General features: G+C 34.5%; 1 protein-coding gene across 1 annotated transcript in view; it reads left to right on the forward strand.

The window, feature by feature from the left end:
- LIN9 (lin-9 DREAM MuvB core complex component) overlaps nucleotides 1–16670 on the forward strand; it is a 46440-nt gene extending 29770 nt beyond the window's left edge. The window contains exons 8-15 of the mRNA XM_019730928.2: nucleotides 1960–2093; nucleotides 3658–3777; nucleotides 4050–4151; nucleotides 7091–7171; nucleotides 11347–11472; nucleotides 14270–14449; nucleotides 14601–14698; nucleotides 15192–16670. Of these exons, the coding sequence (XP_019586487.1) occupies nucleotides 1960–2093; nucleotides 3658–3777; nucleotides 4050–4151; nucleotides 7091–7171; nucleotides 11347–11472; nucleotides 14270–14449; nucleotides 14601–14698; nucleotides 15192–15297 (947 nt within the window). The 3' untranslated portion in view covers nucleotides 15298–16670. The remainder of the gene's footprint in view (nucleotides 1–1959; nucleotides 2094–3657; nucleotides 3778–4049; nucleotides 4152–7090; nucleotides 7172–11346; nucleotides 11473–14269; nucleotides 14450–14600; nucleotides 14699–15191) is intronic.
- Nucleotides 16671–20345: the final 3675 nt, after the last annotated feature.

Genomic DNA, 20345 nt, shown 5'->3' on the forward strand with positions numbered 1-20345 from the left:
ATACCTGTTTACTTTTTCCTTAATTGATCTGTCAAAGACTGAGAATATTTTAGTCTCCTACAATTGTGTATTTTTAATGAATTGATTCTTGTAAATAGTTTTGCATTGAATATTTGTGTTCTGTTAAAGTGATACTTTGTACTTTTTTTTTTGTCCATATAAAATGTGTCACATTGCTTAGTTTAATGCCTTAAATACTATTGTTCTTATATTTTTCACTCTTGCTGGATGTTTGCTGATGTTATTTCAGTCTGGATTTAAATAATAGTGACATAAGACTTCATTCATGTGAGGGGCCCCAACACTACCCCAATGGTAATTCACTAGAATGATTCAGGGCATTCAGCAGTCACAGCCTTGGCTTATTAGTAGAGAAGGATGCAAAGCAAAATAAGCAAAGGGAAAAGGTGCACAGGGCAAAAGTCCAGAGGAAACCCAGGTGCAAGCTTCCAAGAGTCTCCTCCCTCTAGTGTTACACAAAACTTAATTCCTCCAGCAACAAGGTGTAATAACACTTGTGAAATGTTATCTACCAAAGTAACTCATTAGAGGCTCAGTCCCCAAGGTATTTATTGGGGGCTGGTCACCCTTGCAAAGCACATTTTGGAATTCCAGACTCCCTGAAGGAAAGCAGGTGTACAACATAAATGACATTGTTTTCACAAACAGTCTAGGCACCTTTATTAGTATGGGAACAGTGGGAACACTGAAAATTCAAGTTCCCAGTTGCCAACCTTGCAGGCAGGTCTTACTAAGGATACATAGCAGTCTCGGGCCTAGTATGTTCATTCTTTTCTGCTCAGCATCCTTGTCTTTTTCCCCCCTTTTTTCAGAAAATTAAATTTATTGGGGTGACATTGGTGATTAAAATTATATAGGTTTCGAGTACACAGTTCTATAATACATCATCTGTGTAGTTCTTTGTGTGTTCACCACCCAAACTCAAGTCTCCTTCTGTCACCATGTGTTTGACCCCCTGCACTCTTTTCTACCTCCACCACCCCCCTCTTTCCCTCTGGTAACCACCATACTGTTGTCTGTGTCTATGAGTTTTTGTCTTATTTGTTCATTTGTTGCTTTTAGTTTTATATCCCACATATGAGTGAAATCATATGGTTCTTGACTTTTTTCACCTGACTTTTATTTCGCTTAGCATGATATTCTCAAGATCCATCCATGTTGTCGCAAATGGCGGTATTTCATCTTTTTTCATGGCTGAATAGTATTCTATTGCATCTATATGTACCACATCTTCTTTATCCAATCATCTATTGAAGGACACTTTGGTTGTTTCCATGTCTTGGCCACCATGAAGAATGCTGCCATGTTCATTGGAGCACATATGTCTTTATGAATAAATTTTTTCAAATTTTTGGGGTAAATACCCAGAAGAGGGATTGCTGGGTCATATAGTAATTCTATTCTTAATTTTTTTAGGAACCTCCATACTGTTTTCCATAGTGGCTGTACCAATTTACATTTCTACCGGCAGTGTATGAGGGTTCCTTTTTCTCTAGACTCTCTCCAACACTTGTTATTAGTTGTTGATAATAGCTGTTCTTACTGGAGTAAGGTGGTATCTCGTTTTCGTTTTGTTTTGTTTTTTAAGTTGAACTGCACCCGTTGTTTCACTCATGAGTAATATAATGACCAAAGTTCTTTTGTTGACATTTTTTTTTTGCAATTCAGGGTTTAAAGGATTGGTTTAAAAATATTTTCCTTTTATATATATATATATGATTTCATTCATGTATCAAAATAAGGATCATCATTTATAGTTTTGTTTTTTGTTTCAAAACTTGTTTCTCTAAACCAAAAATAAAGTATGTACTTTTTTTCCAAACTATAATAGACAACACTGTACTTTCTATGTTTTAAATTACATGCTTGGAGCATTTTATGTTTGACAGTTCTTTGTATCTTCCAAACGTCATAATGCCTTTTTGTTTCTTTTCTCAGCACGGTTACGTGGTGTTCATGACGGTCTGTTCACTGGACAAATAGATGCTGTGGATACTCTTAATGCTACTTACAGAGTAACTTTTGATAGAGCAGGCCTTGGAACGCATACCATCCCTGACTATGAAGTTCTTGTAAGTATTTCATAATATATTTGTATATTATGCCTATTTAATGTGTCATGTAGAACTTTCTTAGAGATTGTACTTTATGATAGAGTCAAGATTTCAAATCACACTGGAGCAGAACTGTACTTAAGTCTTCCACATTTTTCAGAATCAGCATTCCTGGATGGTACTGACCCACATAGTGCTTTATTGTGACAGAATTCATCACTCCTGACTAGATAATCTTGGGGAATAAGTTATACAACACTTTAATTCCAGCTGTTTTGTCAAAGTATGCTCCTTTTGCAAAATGATTTTAAAAATATGAAGTAACATCTTGCACTTTAAAATTTGTTTTCTGATTTTATCCTCAGAATTATGCAGGGTAGGTGTTAATTATCCCCACTTTTTGCGTGATGAAACTGAGACATAAATAATTACAAATTGATTAATTTATTCCAGACTCTAGAGCTGGTTTCTTGCCAGGCTGAGACTAGAATTCAGATCTTTTGTATTTCTGATATAGTCCATTAGACTACTGGACCATTATTTCATGATCATGCTTGATTTGGCAATGTCATGGAAATTATATACCTTTTTAATAAGTTAAAACAAATTTAAGAACTAATATAACTGCAATCTACCAAAGTCTTTAAAAAGTGAATAATGAACTTTTTAATAACAAAATAATTTGCCTCTAAGCATTATGGAAATTAAATTGTTCACTTTTAGCCTCTCTTTTTTCATTTCTTTGTTATAAACTTAATTCTTAAGGTTTATGAACTTATAATTAAAAATCAAGATTTCTTTATTTCCTTAGTGCAAAAATAGAAGAATCTTCCTTTTCTGATATGTACTTTTTTAAAAGTATAATTTTCTGTTTATTGTAAGGGTTTCCTTATCAAATATAATTTTTAGAGAGGAGAAATAATAGAGAAAGAAAATTTCAACTAAATACAGAGCAAAACCCTTAGGTTTTTTCATTAAAGGATGAAATCTTTCAACCCCCCCTTTCAAAAAAGGAAAATTGTTTGTCTGTTTCATCAATGTAATTTCCTTTATGAGATCACCCAAATATTTCTCTCTGGCCAGATAAGAGCTGAGTTGTTTTTTGTTTTGTTTTGTTTTTCATTTATTGGGGTGACAATGGTTAGTAAAATTACATAGGTTTCAAGTGTACAATTCTGTAATACATCATCTATATATCACATTGTGTTTGCCACCCAAAGTCAGTTCTGCTTCCATCACCATATATATGACCCCTTTTACCCTCCTCTACCATCCCCATTCAGACAGTCTTTAACACAGAGACAACCAAGAGTGACCATAGAATACTTTTAATATTAATCTTTGATCCTCTAACTGTTTTGATCCTTTGGTCTTATTCTTAATTCTTCTGTTTTGTGTGTTTAGCCTTTTTGGTAGCAAAGTATTAATAGTATTTTCAATAGTATTTAAGATCTAGCCCTTTGATTTTTGTAGGATAATATATTCTATGATACATCATAGCATATGAGCTACTGTATAGCTCATGCTGAAATATAATTGGTAAAGTTCTACAAGTCTTGTTGACTTTTCTGTTTTCCCAAAGAGTAATGAGCCTCACGAGACAATGCCCATTGCTGCCTTTGGACAAAAACAGCGGCCTTCTCGATTTCTTATGACTCCACCACGGTCACATTATACTCCGCCTCTCCAGTCTCCGATTACGGTAACATTTTTAAAATATCATCAGTAATTTAAATGCTGATCAATGTGTATGTTCTTATGAAATACACAACTATTACAGAAACTTCAGGAGGTGCCCACATTATTTTGAGTTGTTAGATTTTAAATAAGTAGTTACTTCAACTCTGGAAATATTTTCCTTTTTGTAGGATGTTTAATATAATATTAATTATAGTAGAATTTGCTCTTTATCTAAATATAAGATACTTCCTTTTGCACAGTCAGTAGTTAAATGATACCCTTTTATTCCCATAGGATAATGATCCTTTATTAGGACAGTCACCTTGGAGAAGTAAAATTTCTGGCTCTGACACTGAAACATTAGGTGGTTTTCCAGTAGAATTCCTTATCCAAGTGGTAAGAATTTCTCTGAATGTCTTGGCTGTTTGTTTAAAAACTCAATGTCTTCTGTGTTGTGAAAGTCTTCCTAGGACCAAATGTTTTTGTGTTTTTTAAATTTTAATCATTTTATTGGTTTTAAGAACTGTTATTTCCAACAAAGCTTTAATATACGTGTTAGAAAATACTTACAGGTCTTTTTTCTTGGGCTTTTCTTGGGTTTGGGTCTTATTATTTTGCTGTGTTAAGGACTCACATTCTAGTCTATGCTCTGTGAAACCGAATGGTTAGCTGTTAATAACTCGTGTAAGTATAAAGCTTTTATTTTGTAACCTCAGTGCATCCTGCCATTATCAGTCTACTCAACAATTATGATGTGTTGCCTAGCTCTTTAGTTAGGACGAACTTTTCTTTTCTGAGAGTAGAAATAGCTATTCACATGTTAGGTACTTAGTGATTAAATACCAGAAATCCAAGCCTAAGTTGAAACAAGTATAAAACTAATATATAGAACAGCTTTCCTAAATAGCCTGACTTTTAATGTAATGAGCCATTTGTTTTGAAAATTAGATTAAATAAATTATTTAGTTTGAATTGTAGTCTAATAATGTTAGATTTGTTTCTTTTACTTTTCTGAAAAGAAGAACTACTTTGGCTTGAGATATAGTCTCTAAATAAAAAAGTTTACATATCACATTATATAGCATAATTCATTAAAATATTCAGTGTTACCTTTTGCAATTGATGTGATGTCGAGAAAAAGTCTTGTCATTTGTGTACATGTGTATAGCATTTTGTATTCTTTAATCATATGTTGTTAAATTTCCTTGCAATGTAGAATTTTATTATGCCTTTTGGCTTCACAAGGTAGATAAGATATTTTTATATAAAAAGTTGAAATTATGGAAAGAGCCAAAGCTTATGCTTTTCACAAATGGGACACTTGTGTTTTTTTGTTTTTTTAAGAAATGCTTTCTTTAAATAGTGAAAGTAAAAACAAAGCTAATGTCATATTTGGACAAGACAGAGACATACCTGCAGAAGGAGCCAGAAGCTGAGTACTACCACACTGCTTCTAAAATATTGATATTTTTATTGATGCTTAGATGTTTGATTTCAGTGCTTAATTTTAACTTCAAAATCTATGTGTAAAGAAAGCCTAGTTAAAACCCTACTTTCATTATTATTCTAAGCTAAGAGGTAAAAAATAAAAGTCCTCTTATACATTTGTCTTTTGTAATATGTAAGGTTTTATGAAACTCAGGTTTGCTCTTGTTAATATTAAGCTATGAGGTAAATGGATCTGTAGATGGATATTTTTATCTATTTCTGTTCCTAATATTTTTTCTTATTAAAAATAAACAGCATTAAAAATATTTCGCAAGTTTCATAATTCATAGTTTACAGTGAATTTTCTTTTTGAGGGAACTTTTTATTCCTGGGGTTAGGGATTTTGAGGAATCTTAAAAGACTGATACACTTTCTTAGAGAGGTCTCAGTTTTGAAAAAAATTAAAAGAAACAGAATGGTTTTCTATCAAAAACAAATAAGCAACACAAAACTGAAACAGAAACAAAAAAGGGGAGAGAAACTGTTGCTTTCATTCTACCTTTTACTGTTTCCAACTCTTAAAAATCACACAAATTTCTATAAAAACTCAGCAACTTAGAGAAGGGAGATTAGTCCAGAGCTCTGGACCTAGCAAACACTAAATAAAGGTCTGTGTGAAGAAGTGGTAACATACCTTACCTGGCCCTCTGCCTGTACCAACGTAGGCCAAGTTTTTAGAATTTTTATATCAAAAATTTAAAACATGTAAAAGCAGACAGAATTGTATAATGCAGTTCTGTGTACCTATCATCCAGCTGTAATAATTACCAACACCTCCTAGCCAGTCCTGTTTCATCTTTACTCCCACCGACTTTCTCCCTTTTATATTATTTGGAAGCAAATACCGGATAAATATCATTTATCTGTAAATATTTTATTATGTACCTCTGAGAGATAAGGGCTCTTTTTTTTTTAAAGAAACATAACTATAATACCGTTATTACATCTAAAAAGTTAATTAAAATGCCTTAATATTATCAAATATTCAGTCAGCATTTAAATTTTTCAGTTGTCTCTTAAATGCTAAATGCTCTTTTCCTCCGTACAACTTATTTGTTGAAGAAACTGGATTGTCCATAGAGTCTGCCAGTCTGGATTTTGCGGACTGATTCCTTGTGGTATCATTCAATATGTTCTTCTGTCTTTTGTATTTCATGTAAATTGCTCATTGGATAGAAAGGTTTGATTAGACTTGGGTTTTTTATTTGGTTGGTTTACTTGTTTTTATGTATCTACTTTTATAGGTAGTTATGTGTCCTGTTAGGAGACTCATACTATTTTATCTTTTTTTATGTAATGTTAGCTGTCACTGATTAGCAATGGCTAGAAACTGGTGCTATTCTCATCCTCAGTCCTTCTTTATTTCTTCTTCATTTCTTAGCTGAAGTAGTTCTATAAAGAAAAATTTCCCCTAATCTATTATTTGATAACCTAATGGTATAGTTTGTATAGGAAAGGCAAGATAAATGCTTGGCTCTTTGTTTTCCAATTTATAAAATAATGAGTTTGGTCACTAGATTCTCTAACAATGGTTCATTTTTTTAATACAGATTTTAACATATTTGTGCTTCAATCCATTGTAGTTATTCTTATTGGTCCACGAATTGTCCCAGTGAAAGCTTTTTCAGGTTGACTCCTTAGTCCTTTTGACATGTCCTGGTTGCAGTGGACTTTAACATTTTCCTGTCAGCTGATCAGATTTATAAAATAAAAAACCTGTGCTATATTTACATTGAAACACTAAAATCTGCTAAAATATCTTAGTGAAAAATTGGAAATTTGATGTCTGACTGATATACTTAAATGCCTCTATTTGTTCCCAAACATCTCTTCTTCTGTCTCTATAGACCAGATTATCAAAAATTCTCATGATTAAAAAGGAACATATCAAGAAATTAAGGGAAATGAACACAGATGCAGAAAAATTGGTAAGGCTATTTTTCTTTTGTCTTTGTCTAATTTTAAAATGGTGGGGACTTCTGTATCTAAGGATTTTAAAATATTTTATGCAGGAAAACCTTGAGATAAATGTTCTGTTTAAGTACTCATATGCTATCACTATCTCTTATTACACTGAACACATGCTAAGTGAATTAGCAGTGCAATACAGTTTATTATCCCAGACCTCATTATGCTGTTGACTGTACAGTTGAATAGGATTAATGTATATATTAGGTTCTTTGACAGTTTGCATGAGTGTAGAATCCCTAGCATTGGTGCCTCTGACTAAGGAACTCATTAACAGAGGTTTTTAAAAGTGATTCAGAATAAATAAAGAAATGCATAAGATGGCATCTTCAGGTTATCTTGACAGTTTATATCCTGTTTTATTAATCTAATGAGTCCAAAATGGGAGTCCAATTTTATTCATAGGAGAGAAGTATCAGAGTTTTTTTTTTTTAATGTAGAAAATATTCACTAAGAAAGTTTTTGAACTGTATTGAAAGTCATAACTTGTTTATAGGTTGATAGGCTGGCGAATAGATTTTATCTCAAGCACCATCTCCAACTGATTGAAAATGGCTGCGTGGAAGTAGAAAAGTGAGGGAATGCTCAGTGACTGGATTCGGGGGACAAAGTGCTGCAGCCAATTACCAATGTCTGCCATAAGTATAGGAATAGGGAGACGTGACATTGGTCATCTCTGGTATGGAATGGTGTAAGGGGTAGGTGTGGGTAAACAACTGGACAAGAAGATACCTACCTGAATGAGGAACTGTCCTCTTTTAGAGTTAGAGTTTTGGGGTTAATTTTTTTTAATCTGAACATGAGTTTGAATTATCTGTTTTGAACCCATCATTCTATGAAATTGGAAACTGAAGACCAAAAATGTCAAGGGATTTCAGTCTTAAGATCATGCTGCAGTTTAATAGTACAGATACCAAAACAGTCTTCTTGGTCCCAATTTAACCCATCTAGGCATGATATGAAATTAGTATAATCAGATACACAGGCTGTCAAAGATTGAAAAAATTAGCCGTAACATATTGCCATTATAAATCCTAAACTTTAAAATGCATGTGTTTGCTTCTTTCCTACTGGACTTTAATTCTTATCTTGGCTTCTATCAGTTCTACCTCTAACCTTTATTCTATGCCTTTTCAATGCTCCTCCATTACCTTTCCTCTGATTAGTTGATCATTTCTCCTATTTTATGCATAATAAATTATTTCACTTTCACATTACTAGCCATGATATTTCCCTGTGGCTAGGATCCACACCTTATAGTATTGGGCTTGCCTTAGTTAGTGTTACCTACTTTTAAATAGAGGCCTGTTTTGATGTTGGCTTGGCTTCTTGGCATGTGAGAACTTTGTGGAAGTCTAGTTAACATGATATGTTCTAATATTTGTTTTGCCTAATTTATGATTAAAAATAATTCCCATTATAAAAATTCAAATATTGTAAAACTAATGAGGGAGACAGTTCTTTATAATGCCTCCCCCATAGATAATTACTATTTAGTTTAGCATGTGCTATAAATGTTTATATATTTAGCATATGGATTTCTTCCTCTATTCATATACTATCATATGTGGTTTTAAAAATTACTTTTTAGCAAAAATGGAATTATGTCATTATGTATTGACTTAGTCTTTTAAATTTTTGTATTGTACCATCAATTAATGGATATTTGGGTTATTTTCATTATTTTGCTAAAATAGTGTTACAGCAAGTACCCCGTCCATGTGGTTTTATATATGTATTTGTATCTATCTGTAAGGCAAATTGTTAGAAAATAGAATGGCTGGGTCAAAGTATGTGAACCTTTTAAAGATTTAATGAGACTTCTAGTTTAAGATGGTAGGCTGAAGACGTGTTTTCCTCCTATCCTTTATAATTCCGCACAAAATAAGTACAAAAGAAATAAATGGTAATAAATTGAAGCAGACTGCTTAACAAATATATGAAAGATTCAAAAAAAATTTCTGACATATAGTTGGATGAAACAAAAAACCGTGGCTAAAGGCTGCATGGTGGAACCTGAAGAGGCTCCAGGCCCAAATTTTCAAATATGATGGAGTGCAGAAGTGAGATGCAATATTTAAAAAGGAATTGATTCAGTGTCTGTTTCCTCATTTCCTGTCTTCATCCCAGCGACAGAACTTAAATATCACATTTACCCAAGTAAAAAGTAGAAAATGAAACAGACACGTCTCTAAAGCATTTGAACATACCATTTGGGAAAAGTAAGGCTTCTTCTGCTTTTGGTAATGGTAGACTAGATAATTTGGATTAACCTTCCTGATCCAAATAGCTGAGGACAACTGTTTCCTTTGGAATAAATTGTGAAGATAACCTGCTTGGAGACACTGGAGCATTAACAAGGCGTTAAAGAATTACAGGGATAGGATCTGAAAAGAAGTAATCTCAAAAGGGGAACCTGGCGTTTAGTGTTGCTTTTTCCTCAGGGGCTTCAGCAAATTCCAGAAAAGGTGGCTTAGAAATGGAATGGCCTTCTTGAAAGGCTTACAAGGGTGGGGAGGACCAAAATTAGAGCTCAGAGACCCAGCAGGGGTTGGAGGAAGCTGGCAGACCTTCCATTTTCTGGGTTGTAACCCCAAAAGGCTACACTGGCCCAGCTTCAAATAGTCTCATCTCTAAAATTGAGTTAAGATGATTATGAACTCTGTGGCCTTAAAGCCCACCAGAAGTAAATGTAAGTCCTCTTAGACGAATATAGCATCATACTAGGCCTCCGGTTATTTCTACACTTTTTAACATACAGTGTCTAACACTCAATTATAAATCCTAGACACAGTAGGAGACAAGATAACCCTAACAAAAGCTAAAAGGAAGTATAGACAATTGGCAAATTCCAGGTAATGGAATAGATTTTAGGCATAGATTTTCAATGCTTAATTCGTTTAAAGAGATTAGAAAAAAATGAGAATTTTAGAAGAGAAATGGAAACAAAAAAAAGAACCAAATGAAAACTCTAGAAATAAACCATAGCAATCAAAATTAAGAACTCAGTTGGTAGATACAACCACAGAAGATTAGGAACAGCTGAAGAGAGAGTTAGTAATTGAAAATAGATCAAAAGAAAATATCCAGAATGAAGCATGGAGAGAAAAATGGATGTAAGCTACAGAAGAGAGGATAAGATAAATGGGATATAGTGAGGAGTATGACATGTCTAATGGAGTAACAGAAGGAGAGAAAGTGACTGGGACAGAAGGAATATTTTAAAAGATAATGACTGACAACATTCCAAAACTGTCAAAAGACAATAGGCCACAGATTCAAGAAGCCCTATGAATCCCAGTGGGATAAACAAAAAGATAATGACTCCTAGACACATCATAGATTCCTCATGTAAAATGGGGATAATTATAGTATCCTTCTCATGAAACCCCATTAAACACTGAGAACAGTGCCTGGTCCTTAGATAGCTCTAGTCAGTACATGTTAGCCATCTTCATTATCACCACGAGTAAGTCATAACACATTATTAATAACTGTTAAGTAAGACATTTAACTTTCCTCGGCCTCAGTTTTCTCACCTGTAAAATGACACGGCTGTATTAGATGATCTCAAGGGTTTCTCTTAGCTCTGTGATTGGGTACTCATGTAAGTAGTTTATCCCCATACAGGTTAGTAATTCTTTCCTTCCTTAACTGTACTTCCTGGAAGGAGCAGTTGGGCTGACCTAGTACACGATGATCTGCTCTCTCAGAAATCCTCTGAAAAAAGAAATGTGGTTAACTTGGGCTTGACTGGAGAAGTCTCACTGCATTAGAATGGAGAGTAATTTATTAGCAGTATCGTGATGAAAGGAAATGGAATCAAAGTCCATTTACACTTACTGGTAGGAAGCAAACTGGCAATGATAGTAACAGTTAATATTTATTGAGGAGTTTCTATATGAGATCTTATTTTAAAAAGTAAATGGCAGACATCAGGACGCTCCTAAGGACAAAGACAGTCTCCTAAGGAACAAATACATAATACTGTTATCACACACAAGAAGTGTAACATTGAGTATAGACAATTTTAATAACCTTTAGTTTGTTTTGGGTAAGTGAGATCTCCTATTAGATTATTGAAATTGCACTACTCAAAAAACCCTTATCAAAATCTGATTTTTTTTCTGCCCAGAAATCATATTCCATGCCCATCGGCATTGACTTTCAGCGGAGCTACGCAACAATTGTGCTAGAGCTTGAACAGCTGAACAAGGACCTAAACAAAGTTTTGCATAAAGTTCAACAGTACTGCTATGAGGTAGGTAATTTGCATGGATTTCTCTTGAGGGGCTTAATGCCGTGACTTCATATTTTAGAAAATCCAAACTAAGCAAGTATCTTTATAAGGGCCTTTAGCAGAACCATATTTTATATATGTTTTTACTCTTTACAGCATCATTATCGAAAGGTGCTTTATACCCAGTGATCTATCAGTTCTGTTGATGTTGTTTGTATTACAAATGATATAGATCTCCCAAAATTTTAGAAAAATAATTACTCTTAATTCCACTACCCCAAAGACTGTATTTTGGTTTATTTCCCTTTGGTCTTTTTTTTATATACATAGCTCACAAAGTTACGATCATGCTGTGTACACAATTTTGTTTCCTTCCTCTTTAAACTTTACATTAAAACTATGGATTCTTGAACTTCAAACATAGATGATAAGATTATTTGTGAATTATTATCATGCACACAAAATTACATATATTTATTTATAAAGGTGGTTCAACAGTTTCACCCAGTTTGAATTTCTTATTACAAGGTAAGCATGAAATGATTAAGATGAGATTAGAATTTGCAGTAAGCCACCTCCATTTGTGATAGGAGATTCTTAGTTAGCTTTTATGATACTAGCCTCATGAGTAAGTCCCAAAGATCTGCGATTGGTGATCTTGTCAATCCACTTGAATTGAACTGAAGGGAATGAGCTGTGATTACCTGCTAAACTCCGAGCATCTTTGTGCATTCCTCTAGCCATCAGTTATCATTTATTTTTATTTTCCTGGTAGTTGTCACTTATCTACACAGCAATGTGACTAAGCAGTTCTACTCCTAAGTACATACGTACCAAACAGATATATGAACAGTATTTACTGAAAGATATACCCTAGAATATTCATAGCATCACTGTTCCTCAAGCCAAAAATTAGAATTTGTCCAAATACCCATCAATACTAGAATGAATCAATCAACTGTCATAAAATTATACAATGGAATATTACTTAGCATTGAGAATGAATGAACTCAACTACGTGCAACACCATGGATGAACTCACAAATATAATAAACACTAACACACATACCTTGAACATAGTTTTTTGACTATATATCCTTAGTCTAAAGGTAAACCAAACTTTAAACAAATATTGAACTTTAGTTGGTAGGGTTTTTCCTCATAGTGGTAAGGATTAGCAATTCTGAAACTGTGTATTCTAGGATTGAGCAAATGAGTAAATAGGTATATTGAGAATAATGGAGTCAGGTGTCTCGCTGCTGGAGAAAGGAGTTAGGAAGAAAGGGAAAACTAGAACGAACACTGGTGTTGGGTTAGAATCAGAAGAAGTAGTATGAATTTGTGGTTCGTTTTATTTTTATGATATGGACATGAGTGAGCGTGTATGTGCTGCGGGAGCCCAGAGCAGTGGCACCCTGATGGCAGTGCACACAGCTAGCGCCCAGATCTGGGTTTCTAAACGCTGTTCTCCAATGAAAGGAATCAGGGCTCCTTGAAAAAGAGGCTGATTCCAGATCTAAGGCAGAGAAAGTAGAAGATGAGCCTGGACCATCTTACTGTGTCAGGGAAGTAAGATGTACCCCCAAATATATGGGGACATGTCAAAAAGAGCCAACTTAACAAGGTTCCCACTGGCCAAACCTGGGACAGTTTGAGCTTCAGCCTAAGTCACTATAAGAAAAGATTATAACCCATTGAATAACTAAGATCCATGAGTCCATAGTAATATTAATAAACTAATTTTTTTAATTAATTTTTTAAGGAAAAGTTCTTATAGTAAAATGCCAACTAATAAATGTAGAAGGAATGATAAAAGTAAGAAAAACACCATTTGGCAACCATCGTACTAATGATTGGTAAAAGCAAGAATCATCAATAGATGCTAAAATTGGTGGGTAAAAAAGTTTGATGAGGTACAGAATCTTTACATGCCTCAAAATATCTCTTCACGAATACTTACTACAAAAATTAATTACACAAATCTTTACTGTGAGGAAGTCTGGCAGACACTTAACTACCTTAACCAAGTGATCAAAGATAACATCACCAGTAATGGGACAGATCAATGTCACGTGCCTCCTAATCATGAGACTGAGAAGAACTCAGCATCACTTTTGTGGCGTTCCTGCCAAAACTTATAACCTCAGTCTAATCATGAGGAAACAGACAAACCCACATTGAAGGATATTATACAAAATAATTGACTGTCACTCTTCAAAAATATCAAGGTCATGAAAGACTGCGGAACTGTTCCAGAAGAAGGGAATCGAAAGAGACATGACAACCAAATGTATTCAGGGGGACAATAGCAATGTGTAGGACATTATTGAGTCAGTTGATGAAATTTAGATATGGACTGTTAGAAATTGGTATTGTGTCAATGTTAAATTTCCTGGTTGTGATAATTGCACTTTTCTTATGTAAGAGAATACCCTTGTACTTAGGAAATACAAACGAGTATTTAGGGATAAAGAGTGTAAAGGGGAAATAATTATATATACACAAACAGAGAGAGATCAAACGTTAAATCAAGTAAACTAAGCCATAAACAGTGAATCTGGATAAAAGGTTATGTGGAGTTTTTCTATTTTTTTTTTTTTAGAAGTTTGAAATCATATCAAAATTAAACGTTATCAAAAATATAAAACAATAAAAAAAAACTCTTATAGGAAAAAAAAACTTCTGAGGTAAGATTGAGCATCATTTTTGTTATAAATACTAGTTTTGTAAAATCCAAATCTGAAAACAGGGCACAAACACACAGAAATGATCGTGACCTTACGAATGTTCATCTTCTGTTTCCATCACCCACATTCAGCTTGCGCCAGACCAGGGCCTCCAGCCTGCAGATCAGCCCACAGATATGAGACGAAGGTGTGAGGAAGAAGCACAGGAAATTGTTCGGCATGCAAATTCCTCAACAGGACAGCCTTGTGTTGAAAATGAAAATCTGACAGACTTAATTTCCAGGCTGACAGCTATTTTATTACAAATTAAGGTACATTTCCGAGAAAATATTTTCATTTTTACACCTAAACGAACTATGCTAATTTGATGCGAAAAATTTATGATCCATAGATTATGGCAGGTATTTTTCGTCTGTATCTGAACTATAATTCAATTAACTTTTGAAATATTTTTTCCTTTAGTGTCTAGCAGAAGGAGGAGACTTGAATTCCTTTGAGTTCAAATCACTTACAGATTCATTAAATGATATCAAGAGTACAATAGATGCTTCTAATATCAGGTAATTCATTAGATGTACCTTAATCTTCTTATGTTAAATTCATAATGATTTCCAGGACAAGCTTTAAGACTTACACATATTTGTGAAGTATTTACATAATTTGTATCCTTTAAGTAAATTGTAAAAGAGCTTTTCAGTTATATCCAGTCTGTTGGTAGAATAGGCACTCCATATGTATTTTTTCATATAAAGGAATCAGAAGACATATAATATTTAGGTTTCAGTTTAGCCTGGAGGGTCAGCTTAGAAATAAAGCTTCCCCAAAGAGAGCTTCATCCTCTCTTTCCAGCACTCTGTGACTCCTGGCTTCTTTCAAGCATACTTTTTCAATTACTACTGACATAGAATTAGGGTTAATGTAAAAGGGACATTTATTCCTTCCCTGGGGTCATTATGTTAGCTCTTTCTTTACTAAAATTCAGCTCTTCCTTTTAAAAAATTTTTTTTTTAATTTATAAAATCAAGCAATTAACTATGTTTCTCCTTTCTTTAGTTGCTTTCAGAATAATGTAGAAATCCACGTTGCACATATTCAGAGCGGCCTGAGCCAGATGGGAAACTTACATGCCTTTGCAGCAAATAACACCAACAGAGACTAGTAGGTTTAATTATTTCCAACCACATAGGACATTGTTTTCGAGAAGTTCTTTTCCTTTATATAGGCTTCCAACACCAAATAACCTAACTGCTGGAAAACAAGGGAAACTTAAATCTCCAAATAAGGCATTTTAATATACTGTACTGCTTCTTAAGCCAACACTGCTGGCCAGCATTATATTTATTTTTCTTGTATTATTCAGCTGCAGTAGCAATGCTTGTGTTACATATGTTTATTAGCAAGTATTTTTAAACTGAAAATGTCTAAACATAATATAACTTCATGGAAGAATACATTGACCACTTTGTTAATGTGCATGAATTCAACCCAACACACGCAGACCACTGCAGAAGAGAACATGAAGAAACATGGTCTTTTTGTACATATGTGTGGCAATGTGGAAATTCCATCTCGAAAATGACAACTCCGGTTCATTTAGTAATCACCATCTCAGTCTTCAAAAGATAACATTGTGAGATATGGGAAGTCCTAGTTTGAAGGAAGGCACTGGAATGTAGATGGAAAATATGGACTTTACAAGTATACATGATATATACTTGCAATGTGACATGGTTCTGTAGATCATTTTATAATAATAAATATTTTAATTTATCATAATTTATAAAAGAAATCTTTGTTGAAAGAAAATGAAGGAGCAGGAAAAAAAACATTACTTGCAAAATGCTAAATTTCAGCAAGTGGATTGGGCATGTCTTTTCCCATCAATTCAGGGCAAAAAGTGCTATTGTTATGAGATTTATTTAAAAAAAAAAAAAAAGACTGATAACACACTATTTTCATATTTTTTTGTTTATTTGCACAACTTTTGAACCAGATTACTGGTTCAAGTCCAACAGTACACAATTTATAAAGTAAAAAGATTTTATAAGGAAAACAAATATAATAACCAGTGCTGTGAAATGCAGAAAAATGGTTTGTATTTGGTTGTGGTTTTGTTTTTAGTTTTGGGGGGTTTTTTTAAAAGGAAAACCCTGCCTAAAATGTTAACCTTGTAAAAAGTGTGTACTTGGAATTTTCTTTGTTTTAATATAGAATATTATAAAGTCAAAATATAATAAATTGTTTTCAGATTTGGAGTTTAAGTCATAGCTGTAGAAGTGGCTTTGATTCTTTTAGATGTCTCATAAAATGAGGCTTTTATATGTTAATGTATAATAAAACTGAAACAAGATTATTTTCCATTTGAAATTTTTGTATAGTTTAAAAATGCTTCCATATTCTTTGTTGGTATTGTGCCACTGCAAAACTTTAGTGCAGAGTTTATATTTAGCTAAACTGTTATGTTAATTAAGAAATGCATAAATCTTTTATTCTTAATATTTGTAATTCTAAATAAATTGATCTATGAAAATTAATATTGTCTACATTTTTATTCCATTAATATAAGTTGATAAATATTCCTTCTATTTAAGAAATTTTAAAGAATTGTAAATTTTATTTTTAGGGGAAACAGTACAGATTAATTATCAAGTCATTCTGAATTGCAGTACCATCCAATATTTTAAGAGGAGGTTATTTTCCATCCCTGAGTAAATTACTGTGGAAAACACTAAGCAAGTAAGTTACTTAGCTTACTATAGACATCGTGAAAGGTTGATTTTAATGTATTCTGCCTAGAATTAGGTAAGTATTTTTTAAACTTTTTTTTACACTTTACATTTCCTAAGGCTTACTTGTTGCACTTAAATTATACCTCAATTTGCACATATTTAATTAAGCTCTGTCCATGTCTTTCAATGCCATCATGTAGTGATGGCAGGAACTGTGCCTAAAGATATATTTAAATTTTATTTGTTTCTGGAAGAAGAAATCAATGTAATTCAAAGTAGTCATTTTGGGTCAGCTGTCCAATAATTTGAATGATGCTTCCACTACTTAACACATTTTTAGAGCTCTAAAGAAAGCTATCAAAGCCAGATTGAGCAAGCAAGCAAGCAAGCACATCATGTGTTAGGTAGATTTGATTCTGAATTACTTTAAGTTAGTTAAAAAATCACATTTGCTTGCTACCATTGAAAATCTACCAAAACATTTGCCTATTAAATTTTTTCTCTTGAATTCAGGCACCTTTCTCCATCTTCACTGTTAACTATTCTCAGCTCAGCTGCCATCAGCACTAGCCTGGCACATTGCAGTCATCTACTGATTTATCTCCCAGTATCCACTCAGCCATTTTCAAATGCAGCCATCATTAAGTGACATTTTTAAAAGGCAGAAGTGACCATGTTATCCCCATCTAAAGTCTGGTGGCTCTCCGGACAAATTCAGAACTCTTTTATGAGACCTACAAAGCCATGCGAGCCCTCCCCGACCCATTTCTCCATCCTGCTCCTCATTCCACAGGACCTTTACACACGCAGTATCCTCTATGTTCCCTTCTCATCATCCTACAGGTCTTACCTTCAGCATCACTATCTCAGAAGCTTCCCTGACCACAACACATCATCTCCAAGTCCTTACACACCTCTCCTTCCAGCACTCGTCACATTTGCAATTTTATATGTCTTTTGTCTCCGTGCTGCCCTCTTTGCTCAATGAGGGGAAGGACTGTTTATGGTTCTCAAACCATTTTATTTCCAGGCCCTGATAAAGTGTTTGTCGGCGCCAAATATTTGTGGGATGAATGAACAAATAGTTTCAGAAGAGCTCTTAAGCGACATTAGTGCCACTGGAATAAAAGTATGGTCTTCCATGATGACTGCCTTGAAAGATGAGATAGCACTCACTTGGATGTAGAAATTCTGTATAGGGGGTTGCTTTTAAACCTATCACGTTAGCATTAGTCCAGGCTGAAATGGCCAGGCCAGGACAGGCAGCATCATATGGCAGTGGATAAATGGGTAGACTGAGTTGGTCCTAGGTTTGAGTCCTGGCTGTCATTTACTAGCTGTGTGATTGTGAACCACTGCTTAAGTTTTTTGATCTTTAAAACAATAATAGGCCCTACCTTATATGGCAGTTGTGAGGACTAAACATATAGTGCCTGTAACACATTTAGTAGTTACAGTCTCTTAAGAGTTTGAAAGAGGTACAGACTACTTTTCTTAGAAGATCCCACAGTTTTTTAAAATGAAAAATGTGACAAGATTTAAGTGTTGGATACTTAAATTGTTCCCTGGGAAAAACAGAACAACACAATATAAATGCAATCAGACAATTAAAAAGCTAATCACGGGTGGGAGATGAGGGTTAAGGGTGTTCAAATATATGGTGATGGAAGGAGAACTGACTCTGGGTGGTGAACACACAATGGGATTTATAGATGATGTAATACAGAATTGTACACCTGAAATCTATGTAATTTTACTAACAATTGTCACCCCAATAAATTTAAAAAATAAATTAAAAAAATGTTTTTCAGTCTAAAAAAAATAAAAAGCTAATCACAAGATTTAGTGGACTGTAAGTTTAAGGTGTTACGTGTCTTTCAGTCTTATGAATGTATTTGTGTCATCTTTGGCCATGCCACAGTCTAAATGCGAAGGAAGCTCTCAGTGAGACCAGGCCACCCCCACAACAGGCCTTGGGCACAATGTTTGGCACATAGTAAGTATATTATTAAAATAATAATAGCTAATCTTTATCTCATTTTTGGTTTCAGACAGCTTTTAAGGGTTCAGAAGTCAAGTGTGCTACTAAAGCCTGAACATGTCCTGTTGCTTTTAATAGTGGATTTGCTACTCTGAAAAGTGCAAGCAGTTTGAATAACACCTTTATGAAAGTCAGGGCAACTGGTATGTACAATCTCTGGCATTCCTCGTAGCTCAGACTTCTGGCAAGCATTAAACATGAATGCTGGCCCTAGCCCTGGCTTTTCATGAGCCTTCTCCAAAAGCACAGTGTACAAAGAAATCTCACCCCTGGTTACCTCATACACAAACAGTTTCCTTTGGCCCTCAGGAATTTGAAAACCCTCAAAATATCAAAATAATTTATCCCAGGCTAAGTTAGAAACAGTAATTTACATACATTCTTAAAGTATAAATTGGGAAAGAGAAATCTCCTAAAGCCAAAAGACTCATGTGACTAAACTTTGAACAAGCCAAAGATGTTTTTAAGCAAGTTAAATTTCTCAACACAGTGGCCTGCTGATAAAAGATTACTGGCTCTAAACGACATTTCCACAAACTTTTTTGTCTTAGAAATGTTTTTCATGGCCACATGTGTACCAAGCAGCTGTGGAGCGAATCACTGTATTAAGTGCTGTCGACAGGACAGAATTCATTTAAATAGAATTGCAATGAAACATTGGTGGAAAACATTTAATAACCCACTAAAGTTGGATAGAAGTACAGTAAACAAGTGCTAAGGGTGATGTCAGAGTGATTGAAGTAACAGGTACAAAATCAGGGTCAGAGGAAGTTTCAGACTTCAGAAAGAAGGGGTTCTCCAGTGTTTTGAAAAAGAGAGGTATTTGTTTGGTTCCAAAACTGAAAGGAGTGGCTTTGAGACAGAGCCCCATAACTTGTGGATGGGTGACCTTAAGGAGATCTGCATAACTGCCCTTTAGGCTACAGATGTCAGTTAGTTACCTGGCCGGGTAACCGAAAGGTTTTTATAATTTGGTAGCAATTGGAGGCTAATACAGATTTTCTAAACAGAGTAATTTTTTAAAAGTTGAGAAGCTGAGCCGTCCTGGTGGCTCACGTGGTTAGAGTGCCATGCTCCAAATGCCCAGGTCTCAGGTTCAATTCCCACATGGGCCAGTGAGCTGCGCCCTCTACAGCCAAGATTGTGAACAACAGCTCTCCCTGGAGCTGGGCTGCTGTCAGCAGCCAGAGATCAGCGTGAGTTGCTACTGGCAACAGTCAACTGCCAGGGGGAACGCAAGGCTCCTAACACCAGCATGGGTCAGGGACCTGTGTCCTACACAACTAGACTGAGAAACAACGGAGAAACAACAGCTTGAACCGGAGGGGGGAGGGAGAGGGGACAGAAGGGGAAAAAAACAAAAACAGTTGAGAAGCTACCTGCTCAGAGAGTTCTTCAAATAATCGGGATGCAGAATCATTGGGGCTACTACTGAGT

This window comes from Rhinolophus sinicus, linkage group LG12 (genome assembly GCF_036562045.2).
Source record: "Rhinolophus sinicus isolate RSC01 linkage group LG12, ASM3656204v1, whole genome shotgun sequence".
Taxonomy (NCBI): Eukaryota; Metazoa; Chordata; class Mammalia; order Chiroptera; family Rhinolophidae; genus Rhinolophus; species Rhinolophus sinicus.